The sequence below is a fragment of the Canis lupus genome, chromosome 23 (assembly GCF_003254725.2).
Source record: "Canis lupus dingo isolate Sandy chromosome 23, ASM325472v2, whole genome shotgun sequence".
Classification (NCBI taxonomy): Eukaryota; Metazoa; Chordata; class Mammalia; order Carnivora; family Canidae; genus Canis; species Canis lupus.
The window spans coordinates 2,643,565-2,658,447 of record NC_064265.1 but is presented as its reverse complement, the minus strand read 5'-3'; the positions used below and the strand labels follow the sequence as shown (position 1 = coordinate 2,658,447).

The following is a 14,883-nucleotide window of genomic DNA, read 5'->3' as shown; positions in this document are numbered from 1 at the left end:
TAAGAGTCAGGTTCTGTTAGATGAGAAGAGAGGCATGGGGGTAGGGAGGGAGTTGGAATAACTGCTGCAGAGGGGATAGTAGATTCTGCTACCTACCCTCTACCCAGGCCCAGCCCCTCTTTGCTCTCATGCCTCTGTTTGGGATAGGGAGAGCCTTGGACTACACATGGATTGGGTTGGTGACTACACCATACTCCCTCAGTGCTCTGACAGCCTATCTTCCTCACCCCTCCTGGGTAGAGCCACTCCTCTTAGGTGCCTGGTCTTCCTTTGATGGGCTAGTTAAGAACTTCATTCAGTCTGTACAGTCTTGATTGTGCATGATTACAGTTATACAGGGAATAATTAAGGAAAGAGTTACAGTATGAAAAGAAACTAGGAGATAGTGGTTGGGGAGGGAGGGTACCTGGGAGGGGCCCTCTCATGCCATACCCTCTGTCTCCCACTATTGCATGGTTGGGGTTGGGCATGATCTAGAATATCAGCATCATAAGCATTCTCCATGGAGCTGTACAGTTCCTTCAGAGGTAGGAAAGAAGACCAATAAAGAAGTTAGACCTTGTTAGAATAATGGGCAGTGATAACAGAAAGGGAAACTGGCTAGCCCTTGGAGCCCCAAGAGGGAAAATAGTGACCAGATGGAGGCTTCTACTCTTCATCCTTTTTCCTCTGGGCAAAGGATGCCCTACCTCTCACCTCACAAGTGGATGGCCTTAGCCACGAGGATTGACAACGTCTTACGCAGAAACCCTGGGTTTATTTTTCCACAGAAGGACTTGTGTATTCCAGTTTACTTCATTTAAATACTAATGTGTTAAAATTTGTGGGAGAAATACAAGTTAAGGTAACTCAGACTGCTCTGTTCACCTGCCATATTTAATAGAATTTATTTGCCTACAAAGACAAGTCTTAGAAAATTAACTTGTATGTTTTGGGCTCCTGAAGTGCATCTATAAGGCAATATACAATACTCTTTACCTCTTATTTTAATTCTTAGGGAACTTGAGGAGAGCAGCTTCTAGGATCTGTGCTCGTTTCTACCTAAAATATATACTTAAATACACGTAATTTTACTCATTCTATAAGAAACACAAAACCTTTCTGTTAGTCTGTCAGTAAACTATAACTTAAAACATTTGTTTTCTGTTATGTAGGCTTAAGTCTAGTGCAGCGTTTAAGGCCTGATTTCAAACGGAAGTATTCTTCAATGTTTGAAGATGACACCGTGACAGAGTACATCTACCACTGTAATGTGCAGACTCCAAGGTAAGGATTAGGATTCTAAATTTACCCTGTTAGTGTTTTACACTTTTGTGTGTATGGGAATACTCTAGGAGATTTTTATTAGTAGTTAACTGACTAGTACTTCTTAATTTACACATGTATACATGGAGTGCCTACTACGTAAAACAATTGTTTTACATGTTACAAACTGGATGCTAATGAAAGACTGAGAAGCAGGAGGTCCTGTCTTCCCCAGAATTGCTTATGGATAAGTTGAGGAAGCTTTGGTCCTGGACCTCTGAGAGGTGGTTAGAGTTGAGAGATGAAGAAGAATTTCAAATAAAACAGCATTTCCACACTGAGTATGCATGTTCTACAAAAAAAAAAAAAAAAAAAAAAAAGGGCTGCTGAATTAAATAAAAGTTAATGGTTTTCTGTACTGTGGATCTTCTTAGAAACTTTTGCTATGTGCCAAAAGGGTATTTAGTCTCCCAAGTGTCTGGGAGATGCCATTCAGCATGGTTCCAGTTCACATGATGACTACACCCCTCTTTTGCTGAGCACATTTTAGTGACCCTGGATCAGCATGAGAAGCACTGCTGTAGTGAGTGAAGAGTGAGTGAGGCCTGGAAGATGGGGGAGGGGGACTTTACAGGTGTTTTGACAGTGATTAGAAAAGGGGAGAAAGAAGGAGGAAGAGCAAGAGCATGTGAGCCCAGAAGCCACAGGGAGCAAGAGGGCCAAACAAAGGTGTTTCCTGTTTTTTAAAATATATGACTTATGAACATTAGATATATGGTACCAGTGGAGAAAGCCTGAAGATAGTAGGGAGCTGGAAGGAACCTGGAAGATAAGACCCTGGAGTTGCCAGGGAGAGGGTCTAGCAGGTAGTAAGCAGAGAGCTCTGCTTCTCATGCTTCATGGTGTACCAGAATTACTGGGGGAGCTTATCCAAAATGTGATTCCTGAGCCCTGTTCCTAAGACTAACTCAGTGGTTCTGGGCTGCATCTTTACAAATGCTTCAGATGATTCCTATGTAGGTGGACCGTAGGCCACACTTCAGAACCTTGAAGTGGTACTTCAGCTTTTCCAGGCTTGAGACTTGGGTACAAAGCCAAAAGACTCAGGGCAGAGCCAACTTCCCTCACCGTTGGCAGAGAACACGCACACCTGCTTTATTAAAGGGTCGAGGCTGTGGCAGCTATCAGGATGGAGCCAAAGTCTTAGTCTTTTCAATACTATACATTAGAGATTCTCTGGAGTGAAGGAGGCTGGAAAAGTTTGCGGTCCTGAAGACATTTGACGTTTTATGACTCACTAGGCTGGGTCTGGTGTACTAGGGCTTCATGCTCTACTGACTTGTTCCAACAGTATTTAGTGGTCAGTCCCAGGTACATCATCTGTTTTCTTGCTTGGTCTCTGTGCTTATTCTTTACTTCCATTTCAGGATTACATGTGCCTATGTAGTGGTAGTTTATTGTCTTTCTTGTGATTGAACTTAATTCTTCATAGCAGACAATTCTGAGTTATTCCTAATATTGCAAGGAAACAGAAGTAACAGCAGAGTGGATCTATCTTGGCAGTTTGCAAAGTGTTTTGTGTTCTTTTGTGTGATAATCAGTCACGTGTGGCCACAAGAGAAAACACAGAGGCTCAAGAAAGCAAAGTTTATTATACTCGCAGGTCCTAGAGAGGGGGGGTCACTGAATGCCAGGAAAGGGTAACAGGGAAGCACCAGATTTTGGTCAAGTGGCAGAAAACTAGCAGTGAAGAGAAAGCTGAGGCCAGAACTTTTATTGGGGGGGGCTCTTTAGGAAAGGCAAGGCAGGGGCATATGACAGACAGTTTAAGATTGGGTGGTTGAATAATTTGGTGGGCTCTTAAGATATAGGGATAGTTTCTCATTGTCTGGTAGCTGTGGCCCTAGGATAATGAAGGCAGAGGAATGTTGCCTCCTGGATGTGTGGGTGTACTGGAGAAGTATGGCTCTGGATTAGTTAGTTGCTACATGACAGCCACGTTCCCAGTTGAATTCTTTGCTGTGTCTCCAGGAGACACAGTCTCTCTCTAGCTAAAAAGGTTTTTATAAACATGAAACATGGGACGCCTGGGTGGCTCACCGGTTGAGTGTCTACCTTTGGCTCAGAGTGTGATCTTAGATTCCAGGGATTGAGTCCCACATCGGGCTTCCCTGCCTGGAGCCTGCTTCTCCTTCTGCCTGTGTCTCTGCCTCTCTCTCTCTCTCTCTCTCTCTCTTTCTCTGTGTGTGTGTGTCTCATGAATAAATAAGTAAAAAAAAAAGAAAAAAAAAAACCTCTTTATATGCAGAAAATAATATAAATACACAAAGAATACTTAATCTGCATTTCTTCTTATCTTGGTATTGGTTTTTTAGTATTACAGGTAAAAAGCTGGTGCCATGCACATGTTGAAAAGCTACCTTCTGCATTTGAAACAAGTTACAGTGAAAAAAACATTTTAACTCTCCCCCACAGGAAATTTAATAATGATAAGGTTGCATGTTTGATTTAGAAGAGGGTAACTTTTAATTACCTAGAGTTTAAAGCATCCTCGTTTTTCTAAAAGCATATATCTTCCGTGGGGTTTGTTTCTTACACTTTCTAATATTTTCTGTTTAAGCTGAGGTTTGTCTTAAGTGAAGGGAGAAACTAAGTCTGAGTGTTTTCATGGAGGTGGGGGTACAGTACATATTCTTCCACAGAAATCGTATGTGTTTTGTTTTCCTTTTCCTTAAGTGGTGAGACAGCATTCAAAAATATGACTATTCCTTATGGATGGGCAAAAAGACCAATGCTCCAGCGAATTGGTAAAATGCACCCTGACATTCCAGTTTCAGTGATCTTTGGCGCCCGATCCTGCATAGATGGCAATTCTGGCACCAGCATCCAGTCCTTACGACCACACTTCATACGTGAAGACAATAGTAAGTGTGTGGGTTAGTTTGGGTTTTCAGTTGTAGGTGAAGCCTGCTGTATTATGTTTGTCTTCAGTGAGATTTCAGTTAGTCCCTGTGCTTTCAGATCTGAGTTAGACCAGCAGCCTGCATCAGGACCTGATGTCACTTGTGATGAGGGACAGGGCTTGTCCCACACACATCTTAATGTCTAAACTGGCCGTGCCTGTCCCTAGAGCTATGGCATCTCTGAGGTGGAGAGGAACATTCCAGTGGCACCTGACCAGCTCCCACCTCACAAGGCAGTGTGTTCTCACTTGGTTCATTGGATCTGCTGGCCCTGTCATTAGTAGTCAGTTTAGAATAGTTTTTTGCATATAAGATTTTAGCAAGGCCCAATAGATTCTTCTCTTTATTCTCGGATTGTTTATTTGATGGATATACATGAAAGTTACTACAAATCAGTGTTGTTCATTGTTTTATGTTTTATTTCTTTATAGCTGTTCTCACTTTCATTGCTAAGTGTTTTTGCTTATATCATTGTGTTTTACTAAATGCCTTTGCTCACTGACCTTCCAACTCCTTTTCCTTTCCCAGGCCATTCTTGGGGCAGGGCATTATGTGTATGCAGATCAACCAGAAGACTTCAACCAGAAAGTGAAGGAGATCTGTGACACTGTAGACTGAGCACGCTGAAGAGAATGTGGGAGAGAGAGCCTGCAGACTGACATAGTTTCTCAGCAATACTGTGCATTCTACCGTGCAGAGTGAGGAATACCACAAAAGAACCAGGCAGGCTTCTTTACTGTACTTCGCACATATTTTCTTTATGAAGTTGCTGCTTGCACATTTAATCCAGTTAGTGCCTTCTAGAAGAATGGCTTTCCTTTCTCCTACACAAAATTGAAATATTCAAGAGTCTCCGAATCTAATTAGCTTTAATAAAAGGTTATTTGTCCCTCTGCTATACTGAAAAATTGTAATTTTTCAACAGAAATTTTTTTGATTTCTATCTATCTTTGCTATGTCAGGTACTTTTTATATTTCATTCTATATTGCCAATTTTAAAAAATGATTACTGGGTCTATAATTTTATATACTGTAAAGGTGCACTTTATTTTCTTTGCTTGTATTTACCTTGTCTAATAACTGATATAGTTAATCACAGTTTCATGTGTTTTTATGTAAAAAGCTATCACTTGTTTAGAATCTTTCACTTCATTTTTGAAATGGAGTGAGGAGACAGCATTTTGGCTAAAAAGATGGGAATTGATCACTAGCATTAATTTTTCTGATTTTCCTCTGTTGTCTAAGGCTACAAAGCCATGCTCAACATTTTAAATGTGGTCCATCCTGATGTATCTGCAGCAACAGAACTCCTTGAGATCTTTTATATGTGAAATAATTCTATACTTTCAGGGAAACATGACATTAGTATTTAAGTGATTTAAGTACCTAAAAGCCTAACTAAAAGTTAGTCCTTTCTTCCCCCATTAATAAGATTCTTTTCATGAGCCAGGATGCAGCATAAGGAACAAATTGCCTTCTGAGGGGATATTAAGACTGCTATCTTCCAGTAAGCCTATCATATATTGTCATTAACCTCTAACTCCTGTGTAGATGGGTGCTAAAACTGGATTCCATTTTTAACCACTAAAATACAAAAATAGGTGGTGCTATTGCATCTCATGGCACCAGAAATGAGATAGCACTTGGTTATTGGGTTTTGTTTTTGTGTTTGAGGTTTGTGTTGATTAAATAATATACATACTTGAAGCTATGTATTATAAGAGCTATATAAGATTGATTGAACTGTTTGACAATAACTACCATCACGTGTAACACTTTCTTGCTGTTTTAAAATGGGGAAAAACTTTGAAACTGTGAAAGTTGCCATGTGGTAACTGGCTGCTGAGAAGACCCTCCAAAAAAGAAAATTGAATAGGACTGTCATTAACCAGGCTTCTTTGCTTCATGTTTTGCTAACATTGCTTGTCTAGGAGAAAGGTGGTTATGTAAATAAAAACAGTGAACCAGAGCAAATAATGATTTAATGTTTTTGACTATTGTGTTTTTTAGATGGTTAATTAGGAAATCTAGTTAGGAAATATAAGATTGAATCACTGTGGATTAACTGCCAGAAAGAGCAACTGTTCTATTTTCAACGTTGTCTTCCCTACAAAGGAATAGGTAGATAGAGTGAAGTGCAAGAGATAGCTTTCCAGTGAACAGTTTGTCTCAGTTGGCACTTTAGCTAGGTAACTGCAAAAGGTAGCATGAGAGCGAAGACATGTTGTCAGATCTCTCTACCTAAGAACAAAAGTAGCCTGTACTTTTCAGTTAGTATCTTAGAGTGCTAGCTCCAAACCTTTAAGTGGTATACAAATAATTTGGGTAATATTTTTGTATTTTTGACACACTCCGACTCTTACTTGGGTAAATGACAGTTTTTACTTGCACAGCAAGGTTTCTTCAAAGGAAACTTGGTCCCAGCTTAGTAAGTAGAGTTCCTGGCCACAGATGTGTCAAGTGATTCGGGAAAAAGTTGTACCCAAATGTCAAGTGGAACTTATTTTCCTACCAACTGATTTTGCTTTATTTGAGATATATTGTCGTAATTCTTTTTAGAAGTTAAATTCTCCCTTGGGTTATAGAATATGTAATTTTGTGAACATTGAGCTAGCAGAGAAGGTCAGAATCCTCAAATTCCTAAAAATAAGTAGGTGCTTAATGTTTTCTTAAAAATCTATTACAGTATTTGATCTTTGCTAAATTATGCACAATGTACTTTTAACTTTATTTTGCAGAATAAATTTTATTTTGATAGTTGCAACAAGTCAGCTGCTGTATATTTTCTTGAGTTTTTGGTATGGCCTCATCTGTTTATACTAGTTACTCATAAGACCATGGATCCAGTGTGTGGGTATAGTGACGCGTGTTGGCATTGGGTGGGAAGGCTACTCTGCAGTATGCCGACCTCCATATGTGGTGGTTCCTGTGTTCATGCACCCTTAGTGTGATGTCTATTTCCTTCTAAAACTAATTTTCAAGAGAAAGTTTGCCTAGAGTTGGTTTCAGAATATTATTTAGAAAACACTTTTGAAGTGTCTCTGTTTATGTAGATATGTTATATATGTGTATATGCATATGTATTATATATGTATATAATTACATATATATTACATATATATAAAGGGTGTCATTATGTGGAAGAAAACGAAGTTCAATCCATTTCTCATACTGCACAAAAATAAAATCTGAATAGATCAGAGACCCAGCTGTGAAAATGAAGCCTAAACAAACTACAAGAAGATATGTATGAAGGAGGGAATCTGAGAGGAGGGAATATAATAATCTGAGAGAAGGGAAAACTTTCCTGTAACTGAAAATCCAGAAGCAATAATGGAAAAGTTTGCATCTTTTTTAAAAATTTTTATTTATTTATTCATGAGAGAGAGACAGAGATACAGGCAGAGGGAGAAGCAGGCTCCATGCAAGGAGCCTGACATGGAACTTAATCCTGGGTCCCCAGAATCAGGCCCTTGGCTGAAGGCAGCACTAAACCGTTGAGCCACCTGGGCTGCCCAAAAGTTTGCATCTTTAACTGAAGGTAAGAGTTTTGGATGGCAAAACAAAAAAAGTTATAAGGTAAACTGGCAAAAATATTTGCACTGTTTGTTACAGAGGGTCCACATAGCTCTAATATATGAGAAATTTTAAAACTTTAAGAAGAATAGGCAAAAAGATATGAAGAAACAGTTTCTGGAAAATAGAATGCAAATAGCCCTTAAACATAGGAAGGCATGCTTACTAAGAGAAGGGCAAATTTCAACTACTAAGATACCATTTCTTACCTGGTCAGGTGGGGGACAATCCAAGTTACACAATACACTGCTGTTGCTGAGATGGTGGGGAATCCACTCTGAAAATTATAAGTTCCTATGAATGGAATTTGTTAATAAATAGCAAAATTAAGTATGAATTTGTTTCTTATCTGGGCAGTCTCACTTCTAAGAATCTATCTGAGACACCCTGGCAAAAATCTGAAATGGTGTATGCACAAAGATCTTCATTATAACATGATAGCCACTAAAGATTGGAGGCCTTCTAATTCTCCACTGAGGGCATTGATGGAAGAACCAATGGTACATCCATAAAATGGAATACATAGTAGGGAAAGGAAATGAGGATTCTTTCTGTAGACCATTCTAGAGTTACCTCTGGAGTAGAGGAAGTGAAGAATGGGATCTGTGGTATGCTACTTATTGTGCAGGAAAGGAGATGACAAATGAAATTTAATGCAGCGGAGAGTGTGTTAAACCAATAAATAATAAATCAGTTCCCTTTGTGGTAGTTTTAGGGAGCTGGACAGGGATGGCAACTGAATCTGTATCTTGTTTTATACTTTTTACTTTGGGATCCTTCAATGTTTTCTAATAAAAAAAAGAAAAGCAACTCTTAAAACTAAGACAAAGTTAACTATATCAAGCTGGAGGTAAAACCACATATAGAATTTCTTCAAGTGACTAAAACCCACATTTTGTCTGCACTTCCGTAAGGAAATATATCCAACAGACCAAAAAATCACAAAGAAATCTTAAACTGCATTCAGTATTTTTGTTTTTAACAATGAGATTGACATCATCATTTTGAAACTGTGTTGATAAAAAAACACATATTTATTATGTAAATGGAATCACAAACCAAGATTCTCAGCACAAAAGAGATACAAGACTCAAGTAAAAACTGATTGTATATTTCAATTGGAAATACCAGTAACATGCTGTGATTTATTTTTCTTTTTCTGAAAAACACATATTACATAGTTTTGTCCCCTGAAAGGTCTTGAAGCAGTCACAGCCCAGTGGTGAGGCCCAGCCTGGCACCAAGATTGTCTCACTAAAGGGGCAGGGAAAGGATAAGATGAGGCTGGACCATCTTGTGCTTGAAAGCAAGGAACCAATCAGAGTAAGGTCGTGTCAGAAGGACCCAGGAGCCAACTTAAAGGCTCCTGTTGGCCAAAGATGGAGCAATTTGAGCATATGAAAGGACAGTGGATTGACATACGAAATATATACAAATCCATGAGATCATAATGATAGTTAAAAACAATAGATCACCTTTGGAGGTTCCTAGGGTACCAACCCATTATTTTAAAAATTGCTAACCGGAGAAATGAGACTTCTTGACCTCTTTTGTATATCAGGTTAACTGGATAAGGGAAAGTTCTTCACTTGAGAATCATAGCTAAATGCCAGAGAAATGATAGGATTAAGAAAGCACCATTTGTCACTTCTAGTGAAATCATGGATCTTGGTTGCTAACAGTGTTAGATGAAAAGTTGATGGAAAACATTTTGTTGAATGGCTCATGTTGATAACCTGCAAACCTAGTGATCAATCTTAGCGTTACTAAAAAAGGAACAGCCAGAGGTTAATGCCTCCAATGTGTTTCAATAGCAAGGACCCAACACCAGCCACAATGAATTATTGGCTAAAACAAAATTGAACCTGAATGTAAATCAAGCTTCCACATCTATGATCAGTTTGTAAACACAGTATTGAATATGTTAAACAGCACACCAAATCCAGAATGTAGGAAATTCCATGGGACAAATAACCCAGTTTGTTCAACAAGTTGAATGTGTAAATGGATGGTGAGACTTAAAGACTGAGGGAAGCTTAAAGAACTTGTTTGAATCCTAATTGAACAAAAAAACATTTTAGACTTTTTTTGAGACAGAAAAGTTTAAGATGGATTTGATAGCAGATATTAAAGAATTACTAATTTTGTTGGGTGAAAAAATGGCATAGTAATTACATTTGTTTTTTAAAAGCCCTTATCCACTAAGATACACACTAAAGTATTTGTAGTTGAAATTATGACTGGGATTTACCTAAAAATATTCTAGGAAAAAAAGGGGCAGGAAATAAAATGAGCAGAATGTTGTTATGTTGAAGCTAAGGGACAGAAACATAGGGGCTTATGTAGGGGTTTATTATTCTGTTTTACTATGCATGCTTAAGCATTTATATAATAGGAATTTAAGGATGGAAGAGAAAGGGAAAAGATTGGGGACTGCCAGTAGAGACAACTTTTTTTTTTTTTTTTTTGAAAAGAAAGAGCGGACAAGTGGGTAATAGCTAGAGGGGGATCCTGATGAATAACCCAGCAGAGAGTGGGGGAAGATGGTGCCACAGGAGAGAATGGTTGGGGTGATATATTAGCAAAGCTAAGAGCAAGTAGGGACTCTTAGATACTATTGGTAGGACTGTAAATAGCTATTACCCCTCGACAAGTAATTTATAATGGCAAAATTATAAATGCTACCTGACACAGCAGTTTGTTTGCAGTGTTCAATCTTACAAATACACCAGCACCAATGTGCAAAGATATATACAAGATTTTCATTGCAACATTGTAATATTAAAAGTCTGGAGCTCAGGGCACCTGGGTGGCTCCATGGGTTAAGTGTCTGCCTTCAGCTCAGGTCTTCATCTTGGGGTCCTTGGATCAAGCCCCAAATTTGGCTCCCTGCTCAGCAAGGAGTCTGCTTCTTCCTCTCCCTGTGATCAATCGTTGATTGATCCCCCTGCTCGTTGTCTCTTGCTTTCTCTCAAATACATAAATAAAATTTTAAAAAGAAACGTCTGGGGCCCAATATTTGATTAAATTCCAGTATATCCATATACCAGAATATTATACAGCCTTAAAAATGAGGTAAATCTCAATATATAGGTATCAAATCTTCACATTGTATACCTGAAATTTATTTATATGCCAATAATAATGAAGCCGAAAAACATAGGTACATCCATAGATAGGTCTATCAATGACAGTATGAAAAATTTTCAAAGTAATAAAAACAAAGATTTAAGAATAATGTGTATATAATGTTACACACATAAATAAACATATGCACACACATGAATAAATACATATAGAATAATATGTGGCTCTGAAATCATGTAAAGATGTACTTTCCTGCTCATATAAATGGACAGTTTGGGGAGGATAAATATGTACCCAAGTTGGTTGGCAGTGGTAAGCTTTGAAGAAGGACAAGTGTGTTTTGTACGTTCTTGTAATTTTAGATCCTTGTGCATTCGTTATGTTTTGGTAAAAATATATAAATAGAAAAAAACCTTAGTTAATAGTTAATACCAAATATTAGTTAATATTAGTTAATACCAAATAGGTAAGAAAATAACTAACAGGGCCTTATACACCAGTTGTGGTATTATCCCCCAGAATGGGGGCAGAGGGACAGGTGTTCAGAGTTTGGAAGGCTATAAGCCTCAGTAATTTAATGATCAAAAATTAAGCTATAAAGTCATAATTGGTCTGTCTGTTCTAAAATAGAAACACAGTCTCAACATGAAACTGCCCTCTTCATTTGCTTAATTTTGCTTAAACTTGTTGCAAGGGGCACCTGAATTAGAGTATCTCTGTATCTCTGTATTATGCTTCACATTTTTTTCTCTTTCCCCATCTCCTATGTACCACCATATCTCTCCTGCTATTTTAATGTTGAATTAGAAGTGATTACAACGTATTTGTCTATTTTCTGGCTATAGCCTGGCTTTAGGATCACTTAATCAGCTCCCAGATTTAATTTTTTTAAAATTTATTTATGATAGTCACACACAGAGAGAGAGAGAGAGAGAGAGGCAGAGACACAGGCAGAGGGAGAAGCAGGCTCCATGCACCGGGAGCCCGACGTGAGATTCGATCCCGGGTCTCCAGGATCGCGCCCTGGGCCAAAGGCAGGCGCCAAACCACTGCGCCACCCAGGGATCCCAGCTCCCAGATTTAAAATTGAAAAACATTCTTAGCGAGTGGTTTTCTAAATGAATGGGTAAGGAATGTTATTACACTATATATTTTAATCCAAAAAAAAAAATTCTGGGGGCGCCTGGGTGGCTCAGTGGGTTAAGCATCTGCCTTGGGCTCAGGTCATGACCCCAGAGTTCTGGGACTGAGTCCTACCTTGGGCTCCCTGCTCAGCAGAGAGTCTGCTTCTCCTTCTCTTTCTGCCCCTCCCCCCTACTCACTCTCTCTCAAGTAAATGAAGAAAATCTTTTTTAAAAATTCCATATGCTCACTTAAGGCTTTAAAGGTTTCTGTGATGTGCCCATTAATTAAAAATTTAGAATAACTCATGCCTTGACAGAGGGGTCACTTGGCTGACAGATGTGAAGGCTGAGAGTTCCAAGTCGGGTTTACCACATCTTATGACACTAGACACTTGTCATGCAGACAGGTATGGAGAGCTAAATGACCAGGCCTATTTTCTCCTTGGTGAGATCAGATGTGTTAGTCACAATGACCAAGGTAGAGAATAAGTGCCTCATAAACATGACTGCTATGTTCATCATGTTCATTATGAGGTGCTGCTTAGTTTTATCTATGAATTTTTTATAATTGGAATGTACAGCAATGGAAGTAGCAAAACGTGAGGACCAGGATGCCAGACACAAATGACTGGTATTTCACCTTCCCGTGCCAAGCAGCTTGCTATCTGTCTGCTGATCTGTGAAAACCCCAGCAAATCTTGGACACGTATCACTTCAAGACTTGAAAAAGCTTCTCTCTGTGCAGTGGGTGGGACATCAGAGTTAGGAGACCTAGAGGGTCAAAGGTGGTGGAGGAGGGAGGCCGGAGCTACCTGCAGGAGACCGCTGATGGACAGCTGTCCGGTCTCTATGTGGCCCTCTTCAATAGCAAAGTTTTCAGTGATGATCTTAAGGGTGAAGCATCTCCTCTTCGCTTCTGAATGACCTCTCAGCTTCATGCGGCCAGGCACGGGAGATGTGAGCAGCTGACGCATCCTCCTTGGCAGCCGAAGAGATACTGCACTCAGAGCAACAAGGATCAGATTTGTGTGTCTGAGTCATCAAGGCTGCTTGTTACAAATGCAGAGCTGAGGCATTACACCCAAGAAAGTCTGATTCTGTAGATCTGTGGGCAGGGCCTGGGAATCTACATTTTCAGCACACCCCCCCCCACACACACACACACACCTTCCCCTCAACCCATCTCTTCACTACATCTGACGCAGACATATCCATTGTTTGTTTGTTTCATCAGGTAGTTACTTGGGTTGGACTCAAACTGCAAATGCTATGTCTTGGTGGCAGCCGAGGTCTCAGTTCAATTATTTTATCCTTAGCTGTAGTCTGCCAGAAATTGGGGCAGAGATTATATTCAGACTCTGAGGCGCCTCTGTCTGGCTCTCTCCGTTCCAGGACTCTCCCTTCATTTTGCTGTGGCTGTGCTTGCCCTGAACTCTGTCCTCTGGATCTTGAAGCCAGAAAGACTGGTTTTCCACCCGAGTTCTGGGCCCCTCCCTATCTTGTGGCCCTGCGTGATGGCCTTCTTGAAAGAAAGCTAAGAGTCGCGAAAAAGCTGTTCTCCACTCCTAGTATCAAGTCCTTTCCTAAATCTGCTTGCTTTTGTTCATTCTCCAGGCTTTCATGTGGTATTTCCTTTATACTGTCCAGTGGGCGTTTGCTCTTAGCAGGTGCGCTGGTCCCCGGTAAGACCTTCCCCCGCTGTACTGGCAGCAGGGGTCCCGTTTTCCAGGGTTCTTTTGTACAAGTTTGAGACCTGGCTAGGTGGAGGCCTGTTGTGCTGTAAGACACACATATTATTTCTGTACTTCTTTACTTACCATTCGCCTGTTGTGGCCACATCTAGCAATCTGTGGATGTTTCACTTTACTGGAAAAATATAAGAATTAGCCAAGGCAGGAAAAGTGGTATGGTATTTGCACTGTTTTTAGAGAAGAGGCCCCACACTTAGCTGAGGTGAAAACCAAATATAGTTTGCAGTCAATATCCCCTCTGGAAACCACCGTTTCTGTCTTATCTCTCTAAAGCTGCTTTTTCTTTTATTTATTTATTTTTTTTGGCGCATCTATCTTTAGCTTTGACTGGCCTCATAGGCCTTGCTTACCCTGCCCACCAATGGCTCCAGGAACTTGCAACACTTCCCTGGTGCACTGTTTTTGGGCCCTCTGCCCTCTCTGGAATTTATTTCTCGTATTTATGGTTGGAGCCATGCTGGTTCATTGTAATCTAATAGCCCCAGTGCTGTAAATTTTTACTAAGCCAACAAAAAGCAAAAATGGTTAAATGCTTGAGAAATGCCAAATCCTCATAAATCAGGAAGGTTCCAACAATTTCAGTTGGTAAAGTACTGCAATACTCTGCATTACTCAGAATCCCAGGGCGTCAACTATAGGATAATATGAGTGAAGTCTGATTAGTCTGGAAATCAACAAAAATCTTGAGGTCTGGATGCTTTTCAACCTCTGCATTGCTGAGGGAAACTATTCATGGTTCCCTAAAACTAACCCATAAAAACTCTAAAAGGTGATGTTCCTGACATATTCCCTCCATGTCTACTGTGCTGATAACAAAGGAATTTTAAAATAATGATCTGAACTAATAAGGGGTTTATTTACTACGCTGGCACTGAGGAAGCAAGTCTGGAATTCTGATAGTCACTGTCCTGTGATGTGTGAATTGGTGCTCTGACATCTACCTCATCATTCATCTTTGGCCTGTGGGAACAGGAGCCAGCCATGAAGTCAGGTGTCACACACATACCATTCCTCCACTATTGGAGATACTGCTGAGAACCCAAGAGGAGAAACAAGGCCTGAGCCCTCAAAACAGTCCCCACTGAGCCTTGCACGCAAAGCCCTGGATATGGGAAGATGCAGAGACCGTCTCTCAAC

At 39.9% G+C, this 14,883-nt stretch overlaps 1 protein-coding gene across 1 annotated transcript in view; it reads left to right on the top strand.

Annotated features, from left to right (window-relative positions):
• ABHD5 (abhydrolase domain containing 5, lysophosphatidic acid acyltransferase) overlaps positions 1 to 6,979 on the top strand; it is a 34,182-nt gene extending 27,203 nt beyond the window's left edge. Inside the window, 4 exon segments of the mRNA XM_025461467.3 lie at positions 1,155 to 1,266; positions 3,982 to 4,150; positions 4,152 to 4,169; positions 4,737 to 6,979. Of these exon segments, the coding sequence (XP_025317252.1) occupies positions 1,155 to 1,266; positions 3,982 to 4,150; positions 4,152 to 4,169; positions 4,737 to 4,826 (389 nt within the window). The 3' untranslated portion in view covers positions 4,827 to 6,979.
• Positions 6,980 to 14,883: the final 7,904 nt, after the last annotated feature.